We start from the raw sequence: 25,408 nt of genomic DNA on the forward strand, positions 1-25,408 counted from the left end.
AGAACAAAATTCAAACTGCTTATAATGGTCCACTCAGCCTTACGTACCTCTCTAGCTACTCCTCTCTAAGATCAATTCTTCCAGCTTTATCTTAGTTCTTCCAAAGCATGACCCTTCTTGTGTCAGTCCTTGCAGATTTACCTGTCTGGAATTCTTATGGATTGAATTGTGTCCCTCTTCCCACCCCTACCCCCAATTCATAAGTTGAAGCCCTAACCTCCAGGGTGACTGTATTTGGAGACAGAGCCTATATGGGAGTAACAAAGAGATACCAGATATCTCTCCTTCTTTGTCTCTTTCTTTCTCTGCCCCATGCCTCCTTCTCACACAGAAAAGAGGCCACGTGAAGACAATGAAAAGGTGGCCATCTACAAGCCAGGAAGAGAAGCCTCCCTTTGGTCAGAAACCAAAGTTGATGGCACCTTGATCTTAAACTTTTAAACTCCAGAACTGTAAAAAAATACATTTCATTTATTCAAGCCATCCTGCCTGTGGCAGTTTGTTACAGTAGCCTGAGCAGACAAATACAGGAACAATTCCTTATTCTTCAGGTCTTGCCTGAAATATGTGTGTGTGCATTCAGCAAGTGTCTGTCAGACATTGTTCTAGGAACTCTATATGTATTAACTCATTTAATCATTTACTCAAGAAACCTTCTCTGAAACAATGCCATGTTTCCCTATTATGTGTTTTCAAAATATCCTGGTATTCTTCGTATTTAGAAATCACAGATCCAGGGACACCTGGGTGGCTCAACATTTTAGCTCCTACCGTTGGCCCAAGGGCGTGATTCTGGAATCCCAGGATGGAGTCCCACATCAAGCTCCCTGCGTGGAGCCTGCTTTTCTTTCTGCCTATGTCTCTGCCTCTCACTCTCTCTGTGTGTCTCTCATGAATAAATAAATAAAATCTTAAAAAAAGAGAGAGAAATCACAGATCCATGGAATTATCTCATCCATTCGTTCAATGAATATTGTTGAGTCCCTGCTATGTAACACTGTGATAGTCACTTGAAATATGTAAGTGAACAAAATAGACACAAATCCTTGCCTTCACATTTGCGGGGAAGGGAGTGGAATGGGGGTAAGTGAAGAACATTAGCATGGAGACACTATTCATCCATCCATTAATTAATTGAGGAAACCCGCACTGGGCACTGACTGCTGTGTTCTGAGTCAGGGAAGGTCAAACTGCATGAGATGTTGTCCTTGCCCTCTGGGAGGGAGCTCACAACCCAGGCTTGGAGACGTTGGAAGGACTCCAACATCAAATAAGACTCAGGAATCCTCAGTCAGACGGGGAGAAATAAGTCCTTCCCTAGGGAAGACGTGTTCTGGTGGTGGAAATAGTTTTTGTCCTTGGAAGACCCCCTTCTTTTTATTTTAATTTTATTTACTTATCTCAGAGAGAAAGCACAAGCAAGGAGGAAAAGCAGAGGGAGAGGGAGGAGACTCCCCACTGAGCAGAGCCCGCTCAGGTCTCCATCCCGGGACCCTGGAATCGTGACCTGAGCCGAAGACAGACACTTAACTGAATGAACCACCCAGGCACCCCCAGGAAGACCTCCTTCTGATGTGGGAGGCTCAGGTTGTCCCAGGGGAATCCCCATGCAGATGAGGGTACAAGTCCTTGGGCTCGGGGAATTCAGGGACTGACCCAGCTCTTGCCCAAGGACAAGACTATAGCCCGTGGGGGATATGCAGAGCTCATCCTCAGGGAGCTCTTGCCCAAGGACAAGACTATAGCCCAGTGGGTGATATGCAGAGCTCATCCTCAGGGAGCTCCCAGTTGCATGGGGAAGGCAGGCTTAATGCATCCACTCCACATAGATGGTAGATGCAGAAGGCATACACACTGAAACAAAGCACCTGCTTACACTAAACTGAGCTTGCAAGCCCCTTGGTCTTTGTGAAAAGGAAGGGCCTTTTCAACAGTGAGTGCCATAAGGGTAGGGGACATGTGGGCAAGTGGAAGAGGGGAAGGAACTCTTCTCCCTTTTTCCAACCCTCCTCCCTCCGGAAAGGCATTTCTGGAAGTCTCCAGTTGGTCCTGGACCTGGGCAGCTGCTCTGTCTAAGTCTGCCAGCCCCTCAGCTGTCACTTTGCTCCTAAAATAGCAGGGGTTGGGGGGAGAGAAGAGGTTGTTTATCTGGGGTGGAAGGGGAGAAGGGGCATTATAGCTGTGCCTTGCGGGGGTGCAGGTCCTCCCTCCTTTCTGGATCTTTCTCTCACTCTTTGTGGTATGAGGGCCTGAGTCCAAGACTGCCCCTGAACAGGACGCTGGGGCAGAGGTTAGTCAGCGCTTCCACGTGGTAATGACTGTCCAGTCTGGGGAGGAGGAGGGCCGTGAGTATCAATGACAGACTCCAGGGCCACCTGCCCCTGTGGCCAAATATGGTCTGGAGCCACTGGCAGGGATGATAAAGCCTCTTGGGTGGGGGAGGGGGTAGACTAAGGCTTGGTGTCCGGGTGTTCACAGGGGAGCTCCGCAGAGCAGCATCACAGGAGGATAGACCAGGAGCACTGTCCTCTAAGAAAGTGAGCCCCCCAGGAGGGTTCCTCAGACCCGGGAGGGAGAAGCCCCCCACCCCGCCTGCATGGAGAAAAACTTTTAAGGCTGGCAGTGAGAATCCAGGTCTTCGGCATGGTGGCTTCACCTGTCCAGCTGGGAGGGACAGAGAGGGAGGCACAGGGACTCTTAAGACTACCTCAATCATGCTATTCTCCAAGCAAATGCTATAAAGTCCTTCTGGGTAATGGGTTTGGGAGTGTTGGTGGTGGGTCCTTTCCACGCAGAACTTTCACCTTCCATCTCGGTAGGAGGAGACCCTGGAGCTCCAGACCTTAGGCCAGGAGTCCAGCCCTAGGTCTGGAGTGAGGGACTGGCCAGACAGAGCTGCTCCTGTCCTGACAGATGGCAGAGGCAGAAGCCGTGCAGCTGAAGGAGGAAGGGAATCGGCATTTCCAGCTCCAGGACTACAAGGCTGCAACGAAGAGCTACAGCCAGGCCCTGAAGCTGACCAAGGATAAGGCCCTGCTGGCCACGCTCTATAGGAACCGGGCAGCCTGTGGCCTGAAAACGGTCTGGAGCGGGCAGGGCGGGAAGCTGAGGGCCAGGACTGGGAGGCAGGGGTGTGGAGGCAGCCCCCCATCCTGATGGGCCTCATCATTGTTCCAACCTTGACTCCTGAACCCCACTCCTGCCTGACCCACTCTTCTGGGAGACAGAAACTCCTTCAGTTGGGAGTCAGCCTAATGGGCACTGGCAACATGCCCGGGCTGTTTAGATGTTATTTCGCAGCATCTTACTCACAGCCCAGTTAGCTGCTGTTTCATGCCCCTATCGCAGATGACAAGCTCAGGGCTCAAAGGGCTCAGTAACTTGCCAAGATCTCCTGGGTAATTAGCAGGGAGCCTGGGTTCAAACCCAAGCATTTGCCTAATGCCGGAGCTCATCCACTCTTCCATGCCCAGCGAGGGGCCCGCCCTTGGGCCCTTGAGAGCCGGCAGCTCCCCACCAAACCTTCTCTGGCTGTCTCTGCCTGGGCCCACTTTGACCCTGGCTCCTACTTCATCTCCCTTCCTCAGGAGAGCTACGTTCAGGCGGCTTCAGATGCCTCAAGAGGTGAGTGCCCCTCCCCCAGGCTCTCCCCACCCCCACCCCAGCATCCCTGTTTTGTCCAAAAGGCTCTTTGTCAATTGAAGGAATTACAGATTGTGTAAATGCCATCCTAGGCATTGTAGGCAGGGCTTCCGGTGTCCAGAGCAGCCATCCCTAGATAGCATTTTTGCAACTTGCTTTATGTATTAAATTGTAAGTCGAGGGAGATTCTTTTGTGAAAAGATGTTTCCAAAAATCCTTATGTCATGGTAAAGATACACCCTCTTCCGTTGTAAATTAGGATGTGCTCCTCCTGCAACTCCCAGGACCAGAGCATCAGCCCAGTCCGCTCTGTGGGGTTGGGCTCCCTAAGGGGAGGAGGGGGGCAGTAGCCCATTCCACAGGGACTAGGGAGAAGTGAACATTAACATTAACAACAACCACAAAAACCTTTAAACTTAACTTTAACTTCACCTTAGACTTAAACTTTAGGAAATGTTGGCTTAGGTCCATCATCAAAATGAGAAAACTTCTCTTGGCTGCAGGTGTTGGGTTCTGCTCTGATTACTATTTTTAAGGAGAAACCGAGGTAGTCTGAAGTGAGTTCAGAAGGGAGGGAACCAGCTGAAAATACATCCTGTGAAAAGCGGGTTGAGGAAGTGGCAATATTTAGCTCGTGGAAGGCAATTCCCAGGTGGGATAGAGAGCTGCTTTCAAATACCTAAGCTGTCTTCAAATATCTAAAAGACTGTCACAAGGAAGAAGGATTGGATTTCATCTCTGGGGTTCCAGGGCTGAATTTAGGATAAAAGGACAAAGTTACAGAGGGAAGGGGGAAGGGTTGTCTTGATGAAGCTGCTTGGCTGCCTTGAGAAGGAGGGAGCTCGGGATCCCTGGGTGGCGCAGTGGTTTAGCACCTGCCTTTGGCCCAGGGCGCGATCCTGGAGACCGGGGATCGAATCCCACGTCGGGGTCCCGATGCATGGAGCCTGCTTCTCCCTCTGCCTGTGTCTCTGCTTCTCTCTCTCTCTCTCTCTCTCTCTCTGACTATCATAAATAAATAAAAATTAAAAAAAAAAAAAAAAAAAGAAGGAGGGAGCTCCCTCCTTCTGCTGGAGGTATGAAGTCCCCTTTGGATGAGCACTTGGCTGAGATAATGATGTAGCAGAAACTGAAGCATCAGGCTCTAGATGAGATGACCCTTAAGTTCCCTTCCAACCTTGAGGCTATGATTCTTACTGCCTCCCTGACAAAGAAGAGCCTTGGGCCAGATAGTCTACATTGGTGGATAATTTCCACTGAAGATAGAGAAGCCCTGGAATTGGGGGCAGGGGCAGGGACAGGGACGGGAGGAAAGTGGTCTGCAGCCCAGGCCCCTGAGGCCCTGCCTCCCCTCGTTAGCTATTGACATCAACTCCTCGGACATCAAGGCTCTGTATCGGCGATGCCAGGCACTGGAGCACCTGGGAAAGTTGGATCAGGCCTTCAAGGATGTGCAGCGCTGTGCTACCCTTGAGCCACGGAACCAAAACTTCCAGGAGACGCTGAGGAGGCTCAACACCAGCATCCAAGAGAAGGTGAGCTGGACCCCTTCCCACAAGCCTCAGTCTGCCTCCCCCCACCCCTACTGGGGACAAGTTAGGGAAGCAGGACACCAGGGGAGGTCTAACACTTCCTCCACACTCTTGGATGGAATGAACACATGACACAGGGTGGCACCATAAAATAGCCAGGCAGATGTGCCCATCTTTGAATGATCAGAGATGCTTGTTGAAGGGCACAAGCTAGCCAGAGCTAGAACATGGGTCTCTTAAATTTCAGATGGAGGCTTAAAAAAAAAACAACCTTGTATGTATGCAACATGACCTTCCTTTCTTTCTAGGAGAGCAGAGGCAGCATTGAGGAGAGGGTATTGCAAATGGAGTGGGGTGGAGAGAACTTGGATCAGAGGTATCCTGCATCCTAGTCCTGGCTTAGGTACCAGTTTTCTAAGGAATCCCTTAGGGTGTCAGTTCCCTTTCTGCAAGAGCAGGAGGGTAGGTGATCACTAAGCTCCTTACTCCAAGTCTCAGTAACTTCTCTGTGCCTGGGGCAGCCCCATGGTGGGACAACAGCACACTGTCCAGAGTGTAGACTCCAGGGCTGTGTAAACAAACGGAGGAGTGATCCAAGAAGGGGTGGCAAATGAGAGACCCCCTAGGAGGAAATGAACCCAGGATGGAAATAGGCAGGACCATAGACCAGCAGAACAAAGTAGTGGGAAGTACAGAGGAGCTGGCAAATTGGGGGTGGGTGGGAGGGGCAGTGTGTGATGATAAGTTAGGTCATTTTATGGTAGATTCAGAGCACTGGGGTTGGGGTTGAGGGGATGAGGGATGAGATATCCAAACATAATGGTTTTAATCTGTGTAAAGTTGAGAATTGCTTTAGGCTTCTGGTCCTAGACACCTAATCCTGTTTTAGCCGGTGTTTAAGTATGTAACAGCTAATTATTAACTAGACTGCAAAATTGGGGTGATAATCTATAGCCTTCCAAGACCTGTGATGACCAAATGGGATAGCGAACTTAAGTAGACTATAAGCCTTGTGGGGCAAGGACTTGATTTTGTTCACCATTCTGTCCGCAGCATCTGCAAGAGTGACTGACGCGTAACAGCTGTTCAGTAAATGTTTGTGGAATGAATGAGTGACAGTGTTGGGGCCCCGAGGAGATACCCTAATATTTGCTAAGCCGCCTGAAATGCGGACCCTGCCTGCCTCCTTCCCCACTCCCTCCTCTCTCCTCAGCTCCGTGTGCAGTTTTCCACAGACTCCAGGGTACAGAAGATGTTCGAGATCCTCCTGGATGAAAGCAGTGATGCTGACAAGCTGGAGAAGGTGAGTGCTGGGCAACGGGCTGGCCAGCAGAGGGCGGACTCGGGACACCCACCCCCATATTTGTACTTGCGCTGCAGGCCCTGCCCCTATCTCTGGACAGAGACAGTCCTCCTAACTCCTCAACCTCCCCCGTCCACTGCCTGCGGGAGGGGGAGGAGGGCAACCCCTTGGAGAAAATGAACACAAGGAGGCCAGAGGTTATGCACTTTGGAAAATACCCTAATCCTGGCTATAAGGGCCAGGACTAGAGTGAGACCAATGAGGAGAGAGTCATGCAGCAGGATCGGAGTCTTTACTTAAATTTTTGATATTTTGTTCATCATGCATTTTTTCTTTTTTTGCATTGCATTGATTTTGATATTTTAAAATATTGCATTAGATATTATTTATCTTGATTGCTGAGGTTTTCGGTGTCCCTGTAAATTTTGCACCCAAGGCAAGTGCCTCACTTGCCATACTGTCGTTTCTACCCTGAGAAGGTTAAAAATGGCTTTTTAAGATATATTCCATTTCATTATAAAATATCACAAAACTTCATCCTGAAATATGAAAATATTTGGTCATAATACCACCCTCTTTTTTTTTTTTTAAGATTTTATTTATTTACTCATGAGAGACACATGGAGAGAGAGAGGCAGAGACACAGGCAGAAGGAGAGGGAGAAGCAGGCTCCATGCAGGGAGCCCCTGGGACTCCATCCTGGGTCTCCAGGATCACGCCCTGGGCTGAGGGTGGCGCTAAACCACTGAGCCACCGGAGCTGCCCATAATACCACACTCTTAACCAAATTTGTTGTCCTTTTTCTTTCTTTTTTCAAATGTTCCCTTCTGTTTTTCTTCACAGGAGATGCCTGGGGAATTTTTGTTAGTTTTATGGTCAGTAAACCATACAATACGCAAATACCTTTTATAACAAACTGTTGTGAGGACATAAGAAGTTGTTATTGATAACTGCACCTGGACAAGTACAAAGCCCTTGACCGGTAGAGTGATAATGGTTCTGGTGGTACTTGCCTGGGATTTTCTCATCAGCCTCCTCCAGCATCATTCCTTCTTTATTTGTTGACTTTCTCCTTCTCTTGCCTCATGAGTTTTTTTCCCCCAACCCCAGCTTTTCAGGTTCTGCTGAGACCTCCTCTCCTGATCTGGAGCCATTTAGGGCATATGTATCCTTAAGGCTTTAGGGTGGGAAGACATTGGGGAACTTTTTTTTTTTTTTTTTTTAGATTTTTACTTATTTATTCATGAGACACACAAAGAGGCAGAGACATAGGGAGAGGGAGAAGCAGGCTCCCTCTGGGAGAAGCAGGCTCCCCCTGGGATGCGGGACTCCATCCCAGGACCTGGGGACTACGCCCTGCGCCAAAGGCAGATGCTCAACCACTGAGCCACCCAGGCGTCCCGACATTGGAGAACTTTCTAGCTTAACTGCCTAATTTTGGAATCTGGGATGCAGAGAGCTGCCATGACTTGCCTGAGGTCATACAGCTAGCGTGTAGCAGAATCAGTACTCATACCCAGGACCTTCAAGACCCATCTCTTGCTCTCTCTGCCTACCATTTTCCACCTTCCTGAGAACCCCTGTAACTTCAGATTGCCCTGAACAGATAAATAAATAAACAAACCCCAAATGCCAAAACCATATTCATGTTTTTGGGCCACATTTCCAGGAGTAGGACTATAGGGAAAGAATCTAGTATAAAGATGTTTTGAAAATCCAGTCCTTACGCCAGCCCCTGCCCTGGCCCCCGGCCAAGACCTTGGCAGCCATGCCTCCTCCATGACCCTTGTTGTATCCTCCCTCTCCAGGCCGCCAACAACCTCATCGTCCTAGGGCGAGAAGAAGCAGGGGCTGAGAGGATCTTCCAAAACAATGGAGTGGCCCTGCTGCTGCAGCTTGTGGACACCAAGAGGCCTGAGCTGGTGCTAGCTGCTGTGCGGACTCTGTCGGGCATGTGTAGTGGCCACCGAGCTCGGGTGAGGGCCTGGGTGTCGGGCTGAGGGTGACACGTGGGCAGGGAGCAGGTGGCATAAGTAGACCCTAATACAAAGTCTAAACTGTCCTTTGCTGAATGCAAAAGCTGTGATAGTTTGCATTTTATCATATAAATCTTCCAAACCCAGTGTGTATTTTACACCTTAAGCACACCACAATGTGGGACTCACCACACTGCAAGTCCTCAGTGGCCCCATATGGCAAATGGTTCCTATATTGGACAGCCCAGCTTTTAACTGGAAAGAGTTTAAAGAGGCATGGCTAGTGTCAAGGGCCTTCCCAGACCAGAGGCCCAGGAGGCACTGGCTGCCTGGGCGTATTTCCCTGCTGGAGAGGGAGGATGGGGCTGGTTGTCACCCACTTCCTAACCTGCACGACAGCTGGAAGAGAGGTGCAGGCAGCTGACTGTGGGTCTTGCTGTGGGTTTAGGCCACAGTGATTCTCCATGCAGTCCGGATAGACAGAATATGTAGCCTCATGGCAGTGGAGAACGAGGAGATGTCTCTGGCCGTCTGCAACCTGCTCCAGGCCGTCATTGATTCTCTGTCAGGGGAGGACAAACAAGAACATCGAGGGAAGGAAGAAGCCCTGGTTCTAGGTAGGAGACATTCTTCAGTGTTTTTCAAAGGGGTGAGGGCCGAGGAGAGTCAGGTGCCACCTCAGATAGCTCATTCCCTGTATGTGGAGGTGGCCTGGTTTATTTTATATTTATTTTCTAATTATAAAAGTAATAGAGCAGCAGCATCTTCAATAGCTTAAAAGTGGGAAGCAACTCTAGTGTCCATGCGTGGTTGAATGGATAAATACAATATGGCATATACACACAATGGAATATTATTCAGCCTTAAAAAGGAAGGACATCCTGACATCTGCTACTACATGGATGAACCTTGAGTGCAATAAGCCAGTGACAAAGGCATAAGTACTGTTTGGCTCCACTCCTACAAGGTATCTAGAGTAATCTAAATCATAGAGACAAAAATTAGGATGGTGGTCACCAGGCTAGGAGAGGAGGAAATGAGTTGTTTAGTTTTAGTTTTTATAGGACAAAAACGTTCTGGAGATGGATGGTGATAATGGCAGCACAACAATATGAATGTACTTAATGCCACTGAACTGTATACTTAAAAATGGTCAAAATGAAGGGCACCTGGGTGGCTCAGATGGTTAAGTGTCTTCCTTCAGCTCAGGTCATGATCCTGGGGTCCTGGGATTGAGCCCTAAGTCGGGCTCCTGACCCAGTGAGGAATCTGCTTCTCCCTCTCCCTTTGCCCCTACCTCCTGCTTGTGCTCTTTTTTGCAAATAAATAAATAAAATCATTCAAAAATGGTTAAAATGATCAATTTTATTCATGTATATTTTACTACAAGTAGAAGAAAGTAAGAGACTTACTGGAAAAATTTGGAAAAATTTAGAAATATGTAAAGATGAAAAAAACCCACCTATAATTCCCCTCCAGATAATCCAGATTATCACTGCCACATGTGTCTTTCCAGTCTCTTTTTAAAAAAGATTTATTTATTTATTCATGAGAGACACAGAGACATAGGCAGAGGGAGAAGCAGGCTCCCTGCAGGGAGTACCATGTGGGACTCGATCCCAGATCCCAGGATCATGCCCTGAGCTGAAGGTAGATGCTCAACAGCTGAGGCACCTAGGCGTCCCTCCAGTCTTTTTTCTATCCATCCACATAAATACCTATTTAACAAAATTGGAATTTGGCTAGGAATAGATTTGTGTTTTCTTTTCCTTCACTAAGCATTATATGAGTATTTCGTACCATTAAATGTTCTTTAAAAAGATTCTTTTTTATTTTAAAAATCATTCATTTTTCATTTGTTTCATTTCAAATACATGCACTTATAGACTCAGGCTTTTTCCAGCACATCCAGGTCCTGGGCATGGTTTTAGAAGTTCCTGCTCTGCCTGGGAAGGTTCACTAATAGAAAGCTTGATTTTAAATATTTTCATTATATTCCATTGTATGAATATATCACAATTCACCAACCAACTCTATATCAGTGGAGATTTAGATTGCTCCTAGTTGCATGCTTATAAAAGGCAGTTCAGTAGCTATTCTTTACACAAAGTTATGCTTGCATTTGCAATTATTTTCTTGGAATAAAATTCCTAGTAATGGGAATATAGGTCGAAGGCTGTGAACACAACTGAAGTTTTCTCTCCATGTTACTTTTGGATTCCTTTCTGAGAGGGTGCATGAATTTGTACTCTTACCAAATGATGCTGATGGGGGTCCCATCTCCACTCATTCTCCTACCAGATTTGAATACTCTCATTTAAAAAAAATTTCCTATTCATTAGGTAAAAATAACTTCATTTGAATTTTTAAAAATCACTAGTGAGATTGATCATTTTTCTTTATTTTTATTAGCCATTTGGATTCGTTTGTCTTCCAACAACCTGTCATATATCATTACCCTTATTTTTTCTTGGAGTATCAGTGTTTTTCTTATTGATTCATAAGAGCTCTTTGTAGATTAATAACATGAACCTTTGGGAGTCCTGGATTCTTGATGTGGTTCTGACTTAACTGTCGTAATGGTCAGCAAGTCACATTCTTTTTTCTGTGCTAGAACCACTGGAGGGTCCCAAATGGTACACTTGTACAACTGGTGGTTAACTGGAGATGCTGGCCAGGACATCTTGGTTTTTCTCTTTGTGGCATCTCTAGTGGGCATCTTGGGTGTCTGTATAGCATGGTGGCCTCATTCTCAATGGACGAGCCCCAATGTGCAAGTGCTTTTAAGCTGCTGGGTGTGCTCTAAGTCACATGATTGACCCAGGGCCAGAATGGAAGAGCATCCCCAAGAATGGGAACACTGAAAGGTATGGTGCACTGAGGGCCACAGCTTCCTTGGGAAGTTGAAAGTTGTTGGACATCTCTGCTAAGGAATTCTACTAGATAGGGATCCCTGGGTGGCGTAGCGGTTTAGCGCCTGCCTTTGGCCCAGGGCGCGATCCTGGAGACCCAGGATCGAATCCCACGTCGGGCTCCTGGTGCATGGAGCCTGCTTCTCCCTCTGCCTGTGTCTCTGCCTCTCTCTCTCTCACTGTGTGCCTATCATAAGTAAATAAAAATTAAAAAAAAAAAAAGGAATTCTACTAGATACTGATTTAGGATCCATCTCCTTGTAGCTTCCACCCCACTCTGACCCCAGTTCTGCTCTCTAGAGCCTCATAGAAGAAGTCTATTCTTTTGCCTTCATGACACACCCTTATCTGAAAAACTATCACATCTACCGATGACTTTCCTTGTCCAGTTAGATGGCTCTTTACTTCATCAGTCATTCATATGACATGTTTTGGAGATCCTTTCTTTTCTACTCCCTTCCTCCCTCCCCGCCTGCCTTTGAGCTCTAAACTAGAATGAGAACAAAAATCCCTAAGATGCAGTGAAGTCAGACAGGGAAAATGCAGGAAAAAGCATTTACCTTTTAATCCCCCAGCGGGCAGGGAAGATCTGGCATCCCATCTGAGGCTTGAATTTGGGCTCCCAGCATGCCTGAATCTGCAGGGAGTAAGATGTCTGTAAGGAATATAAATTTCTTTTCTGGAAAACATTTTGTTAAATCAGTTTATTAAAAGCTACATGAAGTGTCCCTGGCTCCCTGCCAGTCATGCCTTGGAATAAAGAACTTTCTAAGAACCAGAGCTGTTCAAGGATGGCAGGAGCTGTTGTAGAAGTCAGTGTGCAGCGTAGAGTGGCTGGAGGCCCATTGGGGGTATTGTCTAGGAACCTCCCTTTTTGGGGCTGAGATGGGCAATACTATATCTTCTGGGGAAATTCCAACTTCCAGGAAGCCATGGATTCCATATTTCCAGAACCCTTCTAAAAACCTCTGCCATTCGTGGTCCTATAGATCTGAGTAAGACCCTACTCTCTACTTACCCTTGTCCTCTCCTTCCTCAGACACCAAGAAGGACCTGAAGCAGATCACCAGCCACCTGCTCGACATGCTGGTCAGTAAGAAAGTGTCTGGCCAGGGCAGGGATCAAGCCCTGAATCTGCTCAATAAGAATGTCCCCAGGAAGGACCTTGCCATTCACGACAACTCGCGTACCATCTATGTGGTGGATAATGGTGAGGAGGTGGGAGGGTCTGGGGCTCATTCCAATCTTTCAGGGGGGCACCAGGATATCTGGCACTGAGCAGAAAGCAGAGGAGGTGTGGCCTTTGCCTAGAACAAGTCTTCAGTCCCACTGAAAAGCCAGGAAAAGGCATTAACACTTAGAAACCACCAACAGGCTGGTGAGGATTTAGATCAAAGCTCAGCTCTGAATTAAGGGCCTGAACACACACAGAAAATGCCCAAACATGCTGGAAAACACCTGGACAGAGTTACTTAACCAATGTGGGCAATGCCAAAGACAAACAGGACTCCACCAACCTTGGGAGAATGTTCCTGAAGTCCCATGGTTGGCAAAATACTTCATAGGCTTTCTAGAAGGGAGAAATGGCATCAAGTGTCCTATATATAAGGCACAGTAACGAGGTTCTAGCAGACAGTCCCTAAATTTGTTGGCTCCAAGATATTACCCACTCTCCCAAATCCACTTTAATTGTTCAAGAGTCATACCTATGGCTTTATCATCTACTGTGATAAACTCCCACAGGTTTAAAAACATATAGAACCATCCTTTGTTCTAAAAGGTTCAGATTAGCTTCCACCCATTTGAAATTTATCCTCTTTTGATATTGCCTTTCCTCATTTGGTTTTCACAGGTCTCAGCAAAGTGTACTTTAACAGATTACTCTAGCACTTATAAACCTCCTACCTCAGCACTTCCTTCCCTCCTCCTCCCCAGTTCTGGTCTTCTCTGCATATATTTCAAAGGGTGAATCACAGACCTCTTTCTCTCTGCACTCAGACCTAGGTCCAACCACACAGTTAATAGGTAGGGTAGGTGGGAAGCAATATTTGTTATTCAATAAGAATAACATACAACTCAGGGGCGCCTGGTGGCTCAGTCGGTTGAGTGTCTGCCTTCTGCTTGTGTCATGATCCTCAGGGTTCTAGGATGGAGCCCTGTGTCACCCTGCTCAGCAGGGAGCCTGCTTCTCCCTCTCCTGCTTCCCCTGCTTGTACTCTCTATCTCAAATGAATGAATGAATGAATGAATGAATAAATAAATAAATAAATAAGTCTTTTTAAAAAGAGAGAATGTACAACTCTTTTACTTTTTTGGAGCAAATTACCACATCTGTGGTGTCACCACTCTGTCCTTATCGCACCTTCTGTCCTTATTACAGCTTATTTAATCTTCATACGACTGTTCCTTATTCCATTGTGAGTTTTTTGAGGAGAGGATTGTATCTTTTATTTCAGTATTTGCTACCTAAAAGGTGCTAATTTATTTCTTCACTTATTCCTTCATTTATTCAACAGATATGTAATGACTGAATTAGCCTAATGGGTAATAGGAAGTCATTGAAGTTTCTTCAACAGAAGAGAGAAGAGATAGTAATAATAAATAGCAAATGTAGCATTTACTAAATAAATAGTAAGTGTTTGTTGAGTGATAATGACATGTCTGGATTGGCCCTAGGCAGTTTCCATACATTATCTCATTGAGTCCTCAAATGCTCTGTGGTAGGTAGTATGGTTCCCATTTTATAGAAGTGAGGCCTGGGGAAGAGAGAATATCAGATAGTATTTGGGGAAGGTTATACATCAACCCATAGAGGGTACATGTGAAAATAGAGGCCCACCCACAATGGGAGGTGAATTGCTCACCTAGGGGCAGAGTCAGGTACAGAATGCGGGTCTCCCGGCCCCATACCAGTACCCTTCATTCTGGAAAAGCCATGTACTGCCAAAAGATATGCTGGAGAGAAGCTGGTGCTAAGACAACTGAAGAAGAGGGTGTGTTTGTGAGGACAGACCCCAGCAGAGATCTGACAATTGCCATCATCTGTCCTGCAGGCCTGAGGAAGATCTTGAAGGTGGTGGGGCAGGTTCCAGATCTGCCATCCTGCCTGCCTCTGACTGACAACACCCGAATGCTGGCTTCCGTCCTCATCAACAAGCTCTACGATGACCTGCGCTGTGACCCAGAACGCGATCACTTCCGCAAGATCTGTGAGGAATACATCACGTGAGTCTCCTGGAGGTCTCAGGGAATCATGCTCTGTATTAGTTACCTATGGCTGTATAACAAATCACCCCAAAATGTAGCAAGAAGCTTGAAGTAATAGTAATCATTTATTATTTCACAATATGACTGCAGTTTGAGAGTGACTAGGCTGGGTGGATCTGGCTCTGGGGCTCTCATGAACTGACTGTCACACGTCGGCCTGGGCTGCAGTCATCTGAAGGCCTGCATGCTGGTGCTGGTTATTGACAGGAGGCCTCCATTCCTCCCGGTATGAGCCTGTCCACAGGTAGCTTGAGTATCATTACTGCCTGGTACCCAGAGTGAGCAATTCAGAGAGAACAAGGCAGAAATGGCAATGTCTTCTATTACTTAGCTTCAGAAGTCACACACGATCATTTCCGCCACATTCTCTTTGTGAGAAGCAAGTTGTGAAGAGTGGTCTGCATTTAAGAGGAGAGAGTTAGGTTCTATCTTTTGCATGGAGGGGTGTCAAAATATTTTTGGACTTATTTAAAACCTACCACAAGCTCCTGAGGTTGAAGGAACAAATGTCAGCTTATCAAGGAGACAGAGAGTGGGCCCTTTTGTGTTGGGGTGGCTGCTGGACTCTCCCACTAGACATCTGAGCTGCTGGGAAGCCCATGGATGGACAGTGCTCGCCTCTCTTTGGGACTTCCCTCAGCTGGAGACAGCTGCTTCCTCCTCCCCAGGGCGGCCAGCATCCAATGACCCGTGTGTCCCCCACCCCCACCCCCAGCTGGAAACAACTCTGGAGGGTGTCCCAGCTGTAGCACTCATCACAGGCTGAGGCTTTATGATGACTGAGTTGCAGCCCAGTGCGTCCTTCTGCCTCCTTCTGCCGAGGTTTGCTTCTTTCCCTTCTAAAACATGAGCTGATCCCAAGAGCTCTCCCTAATCAAAGTCCTTTGTGTCAGTCCCCATCCATCTGACTATGCTTCTTGGGGGGACACAACCCATGGCATGTCTGTTACATCACTCACCCTCACCATAACTCTGATTAGTAGTACTATACCGTCAGTTTATAGATCAAGAAGCTGAGGCTCAGAGAGGGTCAGGGAATCGCCCAAGGTCACACAGCACATGAGTGGTAGATCCAGGACGTAAATTTGAATCTGTCTGCCTCCAAATCCCACATTCTTCCCACCCACCTTAGCCAGTTCTCCTGACCACCTTGTCCTTGATTTTAGAGGCAAGTTTGACCCCCAGGACATGGACAAGAACGTGATTGCCATTCAGACAGTGTCAGGGATCCTGCAAGGCCCCTTTGACCTGGGCAATCAGCTGCTGGGAATGAAAGGTGTGATGGAGATGATGGTAGCGCTGTGCGGCTCCGAGCGGGAGGTAGACCAGCTGGTGGCCGTGGAGGCCCTCATCCACGCATCCACCAAGCTCAGCCGCGCCACCTTCATCATCACCAATGGCGTGTCACTGCTCAAAGAGATCTACAAGACCACCAAAAACGAGAAGATTAAGATCCGCACACTGGTGGTGAGTGTTGGTACCAGACGTGGTGGGTGCCGGGCCCCAGGGACACCAGATGAGTGAGGCGTGGCTCCTCTCCATGGGAAGCCCATGCTGTGGGGGAGCTTCTGCTCAGCCAGCATTTTCAGAGCAAACTCGAAAAAATCAGTTTGTTTCCCTAACCAGTTTCTGGATGGCACTGATAACCCATTTCAATTTTTCCAGTTTCATTTTATGGCAACTCTTTTCATGGGTCTTTTAGTTTGCTTGTAAACAATTACAGTGACAATTTGAGTCACTGATGTATTTTTCTGTTTATATCAATTTTTAAGAAACTAATTATAGCTTCTTCCATCATGAGTTTTCTCTTATGGAAGGCATGTTTTCCTTTTTTTTTTTTTTCTACGTTTTCCTAAGAGTACAATTTCTCCTGGGTAAAATTCTGCATATCTGAATTTGTTACCCACGTGGTCTGATTTCTGTGCTGGTTTTTGTGCTAGCATAACTTGCACCATTGCAGTTTCAGGTAAGATTAGTATCGTATTGTGCTGATTTTCCAAAACAGCAGTGGAGCCAAAATGGTGGCAACGGAATGGGGCAGGGTAAAGAAGTCCAGCTTCATGAGCATCTGCCCCATCCTGGAAGCCTCAGGGGAGGCATCTTGGAAGAGGTGACACCTGAGCTGAGTTCGGTAGTAGGCAGAGAGGTGTATCCAGGCAAAGACAAAGGGGCAAAGTGTTCCAGCCACAGGCTCAAACAGGGCCTGTTTGAGCAAGGCCCTTTGTCTCCAAGTGTGTCTGACTCTAGAAGCATCTCCCTTCCCCTACAGGGACTCTGTAAGCTGGGCTCTGCAGGGGGCACGGACTATGGCCTCAGGCAGTTTGCTGAAGGGTCCACGGAGAAGCTGGCCAAACAGTGTCGCAAGTAAGGGGGTTCGACTTCCCCAGGCCCACCGTCTTCTCTCTGGGATGTGCTCTAGTGGATGCTGCATGGTGAAAGGTCCCCCACAGGCTCCCCACTGCCCTGAAATGGGTTCACTCTCTTGACCCAAGCTCTGGCCCCCTTCCCCAGCGCTCTTCCTCTCCTATTTCCAGGTGGCTGTGCAATGCGTCCATAGATACCCGGACCCGGCGATGGGCAGTGGAGGGCCTGGCCTACCTCACCCTGGATGCCGACGTGAAAGACGACTTTGTCCAGGACATCCCCGCCCTGCAGGCCATGTTTGAGCTGGCCAAGGCAAGCGTGGCCCTGACCTCTGGCCTTCAGGAAAGGTCTACTAGATTCAAGCTCATAGGGTCCTCTGCTAGCCTGAGAAATGGGACTCCTGTGTCTTCATCCAGGCTCTGGCCCTACTGCCGATGTAAACCAGATTGGTTACTTCCCCCTGTCTGCCCCTCATTTTACCTGACCATAAAATGGGTGCTCGTGCTAATTCCCTGCCTGGTTCTTTTCCACCACCAAAGGGAGGAGGGGAAAGAGGGAGTTTCCACTCGGGGCCAGACCAGAGGTGTTTCCAGTCCCTACCCATCCCCCGCCCCCTATCCCATGGCAAAGTATGTCGGGTTTGGGCGTTTGAGAGGGGCACAGAGCAAGCAGCGCACTCTGAGGGCTCCCCCGCCCTGCTCTCCTGGGGTACTGTGGCTAGTGCAGGAGAAATGTCTGCCCACCCTGCGTGAGCAGAGCTAGTTCCTCTTCCCTCGGTGCCACCTGCTGTTGTCCAAGCGGGCTCAAACCAACTCACCCGACAGGTCAGAGGGCCGGCTTTTTTTTTTTTTAAGATTGTATTTATTTATTCATGAGACACACACACACACACACACACACACACACACAGAGGCAGAGACACAGGCAGAGGGAGCAGCAGGCTCCATGCAGGGAGCCCGATGCGGGACTCGATCCCGGGTCTCCAGGATCAGGCCCTGCCCTGGGCCGAAGGCGGCGCTAAACCTCCAGCAACCCGGGCTGCCCCAGGGGGCCATCGTGGAAGCAGAGATTTGTTCTAAAGTTTCCCCTCCCGTCCCCCCGCCCCATAACTGCAGACGGCTGACAAGACCATCCTGTACTCCGTGGCCACCACCCTGGTGAACTGTACCAACAGCTATGATGTCAAGGAGGTCATCCCGGAGCTGGTGCAGCTCGCCAAGTTCTCCAAGCAGCACGTGCCCGAGGAGCACCCTAAGGTAGGGTAGGGATGAGGCTGGGTGGGGGGAGTCTGCGCCACCAGGCGTTGGGGCGCTGTGGGTGGGTGTGGGAGCATTTGGCAGAGGACGCGGATAGACCGAAGATGATCGTGGTCAATGTCTCCCACTAGGTGGCGCTCGTCCCCCCCTTAGTTTTAAGGGTTTACGCGCCTTGGGCGGGTGAGGATCCAACCATCATGTGTAGTCTGAAAAATCAAATGGGGCCATGATGAACGTTTTGCAATTTATGTTGTTTCATGGACATCAGACAGACAGTATATTTCATGTTTCCAACACTTTCCAGAAATTTCGTTTCCTGGGATATCTGGATTTCGGGATATAGGTGCTAGGTAGGAATAACAAGGGAGAGAATGGGGCCAGGCAGCTGTAGCCCAGGTGTCACAAATCTCCCTGAGGCCCTCCTCAGTGATTCCCTGCACTCAAGGGTATGCTTTGTCTGTGGTTTGAATTAGAATGCATATACATTGTATTTCCAGCCAGTGGAAGATTTAGATTTTTTTAAATGGTCAAAGAAGTATAACCACATCGGGAGATCTCTGGGTGGCTCAGGGATTTAGCACCTGCCTTTGGCCCAGGGCTGATCCTGGGGTCCCGGGATTGGTCGGGTTGGGCTCCCTGCATGGAGCCTTCTTCTCCCTCTGCCTGTGTCTCTGCCTCTCTCTCTCTCAATCTCTCTCTCTCTCTCATGAATAAATAAATAAATAATCTTAAAAAAAGAAAAAGAAATATAACCACATTGCAAAACAAACAAAAATGTAGACCCCAGAGAAAAGGAAATGACCACTCACCAATGACGTCATCTCCCTCTGACCACTGTCAGTGTCTTGGTACGCACGCTATGTTACTTAGCAGAGGCTGTTTTTCTCCGCGCATCTTTTTTCTTTTCTTTTTTTTTTTTTTTAATTTTTATTTATTTATGATAGTCACACACACAGAGAGAGAGAGAGGCAGAGACACAGGCAGAGGGAGAAGCAGGCTCCATACACCGGGAGCCCGACGTGGGATTCGATTCCGGGTCTCCAGGATCGCGCCCTGGGCCAAAGGCAGGCGCTAAACCGCTGCGCCACCCAGGGATCCCCTCTTTTTTCTTTTCATAGTTAGAATGTTTTATGCCCGATTTTGGGAAAATGCTTTAGGTGTTTTCCAGATGGCTATGCCATTCTTTTTTAAAATTTATTCTTATTTTTTAAAGATTTTATTTATTTATTCATGACAGACACAGAGAGAGAGAGAGAGAGAGAGAGAGGCAGAAACACAGGCAGAGGGAGAAGCAGGCTGCTCGCAGGGAGCCTGATGCAGGACTCAATCCCAGGACTCCAGGATCATGCACTGAGCCAAAGGAAGACACTTAACTGCTGAGCCACTCAGGGGCCCCATTTTTTTTTTTTTAAGTTTTCGTTTAAATTCCAACTAGCCAGTATACAGTGTAATATTAGTGTCAGGTATAGAATTTAATGATTCAGCATTTCCATACAACACCCAGTGCTCATCACAAGTGCCCTCCTTAATCCCCATCACCTGCTATGTCATTCTCTGAATCCGTTTTTAAAGCTGCATACTGTTTTATGCAGGCAAGGCTGTATAGCATACTCTGCTGCTGTAAAGTTCAAATGTGGCTTCTAGAAATCACCCACAAATGCCAGCCCCTTCCCACCCACTTCGAGAATTATCTGTAGGGACTGTTCAACCTTGGGCCTGACTTTGGGTTTCCCTCACAACCCAATCCATTGTTATGTCAACTTTATCTGCTCTCTATCCTCTCCCCCTCCTGCCTAAGCACCCCCCCCCACCCCCACAATGGAAAGTGAACCTTTTGCAAAGTCCTTTTTGGCATGTAAGGTAACATTCACAGGTTCTGGGGATTAGGACATGGACATCTTTGGGGGCCATTGTTCAGCCTGCCACAAGCAGTTAGAACTGCACCACCTTTAGTTCCAATACAGATTGGCCTGGTGCCAGGTCCTTCCACACAGCCACCCTTTTGTCTCCCCAGGACAAGAAAGACTTTATAGACATGCGTGTGAAACGGCTTCTGAAGGCTGGTGTCACCTCTGCACTGGCCTGCATGGTGAAAGCAGACAATGCCATCCTCACTGACCAGACCAAAGAGCTGCTGGCCAGGTGGGGCTGAGGGGATAGAGGTGGCAGGGGAGTAAATGAGTGAATGAGCCATTGTGGGGGTCTGGAGAGGAGATGAAAGAAGATGGGTATTGGAAACTGACATGGCAGGGCACCTGGGACTCAGTCACTTGAGCGTCTGCTTTTGCCTCAGGTCATGGTCTTGGGGGCTGCAATTGAGTTCCATGTCCCATCAGGCTCCTTGCGCAGTGGGGGACCTCCTTCTCCCTCTGTCCCTCCCCCTGCTTGTGCTTCCTCTTCCTCTTTCCCTCCTTCCCTCTCTCTCTCTCAAATAAACAAAATCCTTAAAAAAAAAAAAAGAAAAGAAAAGAAAAGAAAAGAGACATGGCAGGGCAGGTCATCCCTGGTGGAAGTTTGCATAAGGAGGAAAGAGGTCACTGTCCATCCTGGTTACCTGGTTCCCAGGCCCTGTGTGGGACCTGCTATTCCAAAGATGAAAGGCACAGTTTCTGTGTAGTGTGATGGAGAGGCAGACAGGCTCACAGTTAAAATATGATGCAGTGGGGGAAACGCAGAGGGTTGGTTGGGGTCCGAGTAGTAACACCCACCAGCCAGACTAGAGGTAGGTGGAAGGGCAGCCAGGAAGGCCTCCTGGAGGAAGTGACAAATCAGTGGAGCCATGAGGGGAGAAGAGGAACCACCCAAATACAAGAGAGGAAGGGTTCTGGGCAGAAGGGACAGAATCTACAGATACTGAGGACAGAGGGAGAAGGTGTGAATGAAATGGGGTTCTCCTGCAGTGTTCTGGAATGTGGAGTACACAAGAGGAAGTGATGCCAGTAAGACCAGAGAGGGGAAGAGGACCAGATCACAGAGGTCCTGGAGTGCATCCATGTTGAAGATTTTCTCCTGGTTGATGGGCAGCAAGGAGCCATTTGTTGCCTCCCCACATAGGGATGGGGTGGCTCTTTGCAGCCCCTCTTGGCTTCACTTTCTCCCCAGCTCCTTCTATCCATGGCAGTATCCAGCCAAGGTGGCTAATGCCGGGACAGGTACAGAACTTTCCAGGGCTTCACTGGGTCTGACTGGCTGGCCTGCTGATGCCTGGGGAGGGTGCACATTATGTGTCCTTTATCCTTGCCTTACAGGGTATTCCTGGCACTGTGTGATAACCCAAAAGATCGAGGAACTATTGTGGCTCAAGGTGGTGGCAAGGTAATTGGTGGGATAAGGTTTGCCATCCTAGAAGGTGATCCACTGGGGAGAAGCATGTGTGCACATGCACACGCTCTTTGCCTGGCCCAAGAATAATGCACCCCTTGCCCCAACCCAGCCTCCTGGAATACTGTCTTTCAGGTATCTCTCCTATCTGCTCATGCCTCAAACCAGCTTCAGCCAGATTTTATGGTTTGTCATGGGATTTACTGTGGGATCCCTTTCTTTTTTTTTTTTTAAAGAATTTTATTTATTTATTCATAGAGACACACAGAGAGAGACAGAGGCAAGAGACGGGGGCAGAGGGAGAAGCAGGCTCCATGCAGAGAGCCTGACATGGGACTCGATCCAGGGTCTCCAGGATCACGCCCTGGGCTGCAGGCGGCGCTAAATCACTGCGCCACCGGGGCTGCCCCTGTGGGATCCCTTTCATCATCCTTGCTATTGGAAGGAAGCATGGTACAGATGCACTGACCATAGACTTTGCTGTAGAACACATGTCTTTGAGTCCTTGCTCATTCCTTTTTTAGATGCATAACTTTGGGCGAATTACTCAATCTGCCTGAGCCAGTTTCCTCATGTATGAAATGAGGGTGGGGAACCACACATTTACTCTGCAGAATGTCACAAGGATTATAGAAAATACACTTAAAGTATTGGCTCATAGTAGGCGCTCAATAAGTGGCTGCTGAGATGATTAGGTTTGCCCTAAGTCAGGGAGTAAAAAGTCAGTGTGTTGATCCATTTGTTTTTCCAAAAACCAGCAGGGTGGATGAGTGGCGGAGAGTGTAGGTGAAGACATCCAAGTATGCTGGGAAGCTGGAGGAGTGAATCCATGATTCTGTATTTAATCATTCTCTGCGATACTCAGGCTTGCTTATGTTGCAGAAGCAGACAACGGCTGGAAAGGAGGGAGGGGAAGAGAGGCCTCTGGACGTCTGTGACAGAGAAGTGACTGTACCCTCTCTTACAGGCACTTATTCCACTGGCTTTGGAGGGCACGGACGTGGGCAAGGTGAAGGCAGCCCATGCCCTGGCAAAGATCGCTGCCGTCTCTAATCCGGATATCGCCTTTCCAGGGGAGCGGGTGGGTGCCGGGGTGGGTGGGATGGGGCAATGCTCCTAGGGGTCTTTTCCCTTGTTGCCCTAACCCCTGCCTGGGAGGGGGCATGGTGTGGTCACAGAGAGGGCAGTGAATTGGTGGTGCCTGGACTCTAGGCCTGGCTCTGCCCCTGACTTAACAGGGCTGTCCTCTTAGAAACTCAGTTACCTTGTCTGAGTGGGTGGGCAAGCATTTTGGAAATTCTAGAGCTGGGCACTGAAATTTTAGGGTCTGGGGGATCATAGTCTCTGCCTGACCCACTCCCTGACCCCTCCACGCAGGTGTATGAGGTGGTGCGGCCCCTCGTGAGTCTCCTGGACACACAGAGGGATGGGCTCCAGAACTACGAGGCTCTCCTGGGCCTCACCAATCTGTCTGGGCGGAGTGACAAACTCAGGTGAGTGGGGTGGGGAGGGAGCAGGGGTGGAGAGAGGTGCCCCAGGAAAAGTTTGGTGGAAATTTCAGATACACCATCTGTGCTTCCCGCTGAGGACAGGATCAAAGATGACGGGTATAAACTGCAGTGGAAGGGATTTGAGTTAGCACCTGGTGAATGTATGAAGGCAAAGGAGATGACAAAGACACTTCTTTCAGACTAAAGTAGTAAAAAAGATACCCAGGGGAGAGGTAGGGATTCCTTCTTGGGAGCGAAGGGGTAGTAGAGAGAATTGGGTTGAGATTCTTTCAGTTGCAAAAAACTCAACTCCCAACTGGTTTAAGGATAAAGGGAATTTAATGACATATAAATAAAAAGTCTGAGGTGACCAGATGCGTTACAAAGCTTCCCCACTTTCCTACTTTCTTTTCTTCTCTACTCTCCCTACTACTCCCCACTTTCCCACTCCCATCCACTTCTGCTTGTGTTGTCTTAGTTCTCAAACGGGGTCTTCCCCTCTGCCATGAACACAAGGGTCGCTCCAGACTTCATATCTTCTTGGCTTCATGTCCAGCAGGAGAGAGAGAAAGAATTTCTCTTCTGCAGCAACAATACAGAAGAATCTCCAGCCTGATGATATGTTCATCCCAGACCCCATGGCTATGGCCAGGATGTTATGGTGTCATTTAGTTTACACCCATTGATGCCCTTCCTGGAGCTGGGGGTAGGATTGATGTCATCCAGACTATGCTGGCTGAGGATGTAGGAGGGAACCACCAGCAGGGTGCAATGGCCCTTGGGTGGCCCAAAATGCCAAATGCTCACTACAGAGGACTCAGTGGCCACCCTTCCCCACCTCTCATACTCTAGGCAGAAGATCTTTAAAGAGAAAGCCTTGCCAGACATTGAGAACTACATGTTTGAGAATCATGACCAGCTGCGACAGGCGGCCACTGAATGCATGTGCAACATGGTGGTGAACAAGGAGGTGAGGTGGGCTCGGGACGAGGGTGGGGAACAATCTCCACAAGGAGAGTCCAGCCACAGGGCAGGGCCTGGCATGAGATTGGGGGTTACAGTGGTATTAAGGTAGCATTTTGCCAGAGAACCCAGGAACCCCCAAATCTCTCCTGGATTACAGCCCCCTTCCTGTAGGGACCCTGAGAGAAATATATGTACCAAGGAGACCAAGGAAAACATACAAAGTAGTATTATTCCAAGCTGTGGCTTTGACCTCTCGCTTGAGCTGGGTGAGATGGAAGGTACCATTTCCCTAAGTTATTTGTGTCTGAATAATTTCATAGCAGAGAAGGATGTAAGACCAAGGCCTCTCCAAGGGAGCTTGGCCACTTACATGTTTCAAAGTTCCACCTATATAAAAAAGTGAGGAAAAGCAAACACAGATACAAACAATTTTAGAATATTTTAAATGTTCATATTTAATGAACAGTTGCTGTTCCGATGGAAACTGCAATGCACTAGAATTATGTTCTTCGCAGAGTAATTACAGGATTTACAAAAATAAAATGAGTTCAGAACATGCCAATGGCTTCGTGGTCCTGCAATGGGGATAAATGATAACCAGGTGGTGAATGAATGTCTTCTTCTTTTCATCCTGCCAGAGTACTGTTATGGCTGTAGGCACAACCTCATCTGAGGTATAGGGCCAAATCTGAGGCCCTTCATGGATGTGATGCCAAGTGGCCCTCCTGGGCCCTCATGTATGAGACCAGTTCCTCTTAATTCTTTTTTTTTTTTTTAAGACTTTATTCATGAGAGACGCACAGAAAGAGGCAGAGACATAGGTAGAGAGAGAAGCAGGCTCCTCAAGGGGAGCCCGATGTGGGACTCCATCCCAAGACCCCAGGATCACAACCTGAGCCAAAGGCAGATGCTCCACTGCTGAGCCACCCAGGCATCCCTGTTTCTTCTCTCAATTCTTAACTCAAGGTCTTGGATCTTTCCACTGGTATAGGATGAAAACTCAACCTATGAAAGCCTGTTGAAGTTAAATAGATCAATCAGTCGGCCAGTCAATCTAAGCAGGACCTCCCAGGGAGCTGGCCTGAGGTTGGCCCGGGTGGCTGGCAGCCACATGGGAAAAGAGACTGTGTCCAAAGAAAGAGGAGGGAGAACGAGAAGGGGGAGCAGGCTTCTCCTGGGAACATCAGCTGCTACAACAACCAAAATCAAAATAATCAGTTGTCCCAACCCAAACATTTTCATTTCTCACTCACCTCACTTCTTGCCTATGTTTGGATCCAGGGGCTTGCTTCCAAGCAATGACTTGGGATCCAGGCTTCTTCGACCATCAAGAACTATCCCCCGCTTCCCTAAAAAAAAGAACTGTCTCCCTCTCTGCC

At 48.3% G+C, this 25,408-nt stretch overlaps 1 protein-coding gene across 4 annotated transcripts in view; it reads left to right on the forward strand.

The window, feature by feature from the left end:
• Window positions 1-2,173: 2,173 nt before the first annotated feature.
• The window catches only part of UNC45B (unc-45 myosin chaperone B), a 28,465-nt gene continuing 5,230 nt past the window's right edge, over window positions 2,174-25,408 (forward strand). Inside the window, exons 1-18 of one of the 4 annotated variants that reach the window (XM_072779528.1) lie at window positions 2,174-2,290; window positions 2,914-3,081; window positions 3,588-3,624; window positions 5,002-5,177; window positions 6,388-6,477; window positions 8,286-8,453; window positions 8,902-9,070; window positions 12,405-12,575; window positions 14,419-14,590; window positions 15,799-16,099; window positions 16,902-16,996; window positions 17,167-17,308; window positions 18,112-18,252; window positions 20,267-20,394; window positions 21,501-21,567; window positions 22,541-22,654; window positions 22,951-23,066; window positions 23,916-24,033. In XM_072779528.1, the coding sequence (XP_072635629.1) occupies window positions 2,914-3,081; window positions 3,588-3,624; window positions 5,002-5,177; window positions 6,388-6,477; window positions 8,286-8,453; window positions 8,902-9,070; window positions 12,405-12,575; window positions 14,419-14,590; window positions 15,799-16,099; window positions 16,902-16,996; window positions 17,167-17,308; window positions 18,112-18,252; window positions 20,267-20,394; window positions 21,501-21,567; window positions 22,541-22,654; window positions 22,951-23,066; window positions 23,916-24,033 (2,373 nt within the window). In that variant the 5' untranslated portion in view covers window positions 2,174-2,290. Of the gene's footprint in view, window positions 2,291-2,403; window positions 2,635-2,819; window positions 3,082-3,587; window positions 3,625-5,001; window positions 5,178-6,387; window positions 6,478-8,285; window positions 8,454-8,901; window positions 9,071-12,404; window positions 12,576-14,418; window positions 14,591-15,798; window positions 16,100-16,901; window positions 16,997-17,166; window positions 17,309-18,111; window positions 18,253-20,266; window positions 20,395-21,500; window positions 21,568-22,540; window positions 22,655-22,950; window positions 23,067-23,915; window positions 24,034-25,408 lie in introns of those variants that run through there. The other 3 variants (XM_072779526.1, XM_072779525.1, XM_072779527.1) reach the window with 3 other exon arrangements.

The sequence above is a fragment of the Canis lupus genome, chromosome 16, assembly GCF_048164855.1.
Source record: "Canis lupus baileyi chromosome 16, mCanLup2.hap1, whole genome shotgun sequence".
Classification (NCBI taxonomy): Eukaryota; Metazoa; Chordata; class Mammalia; order Carnivora; family Canidae; genus Canis; species Canis lupus.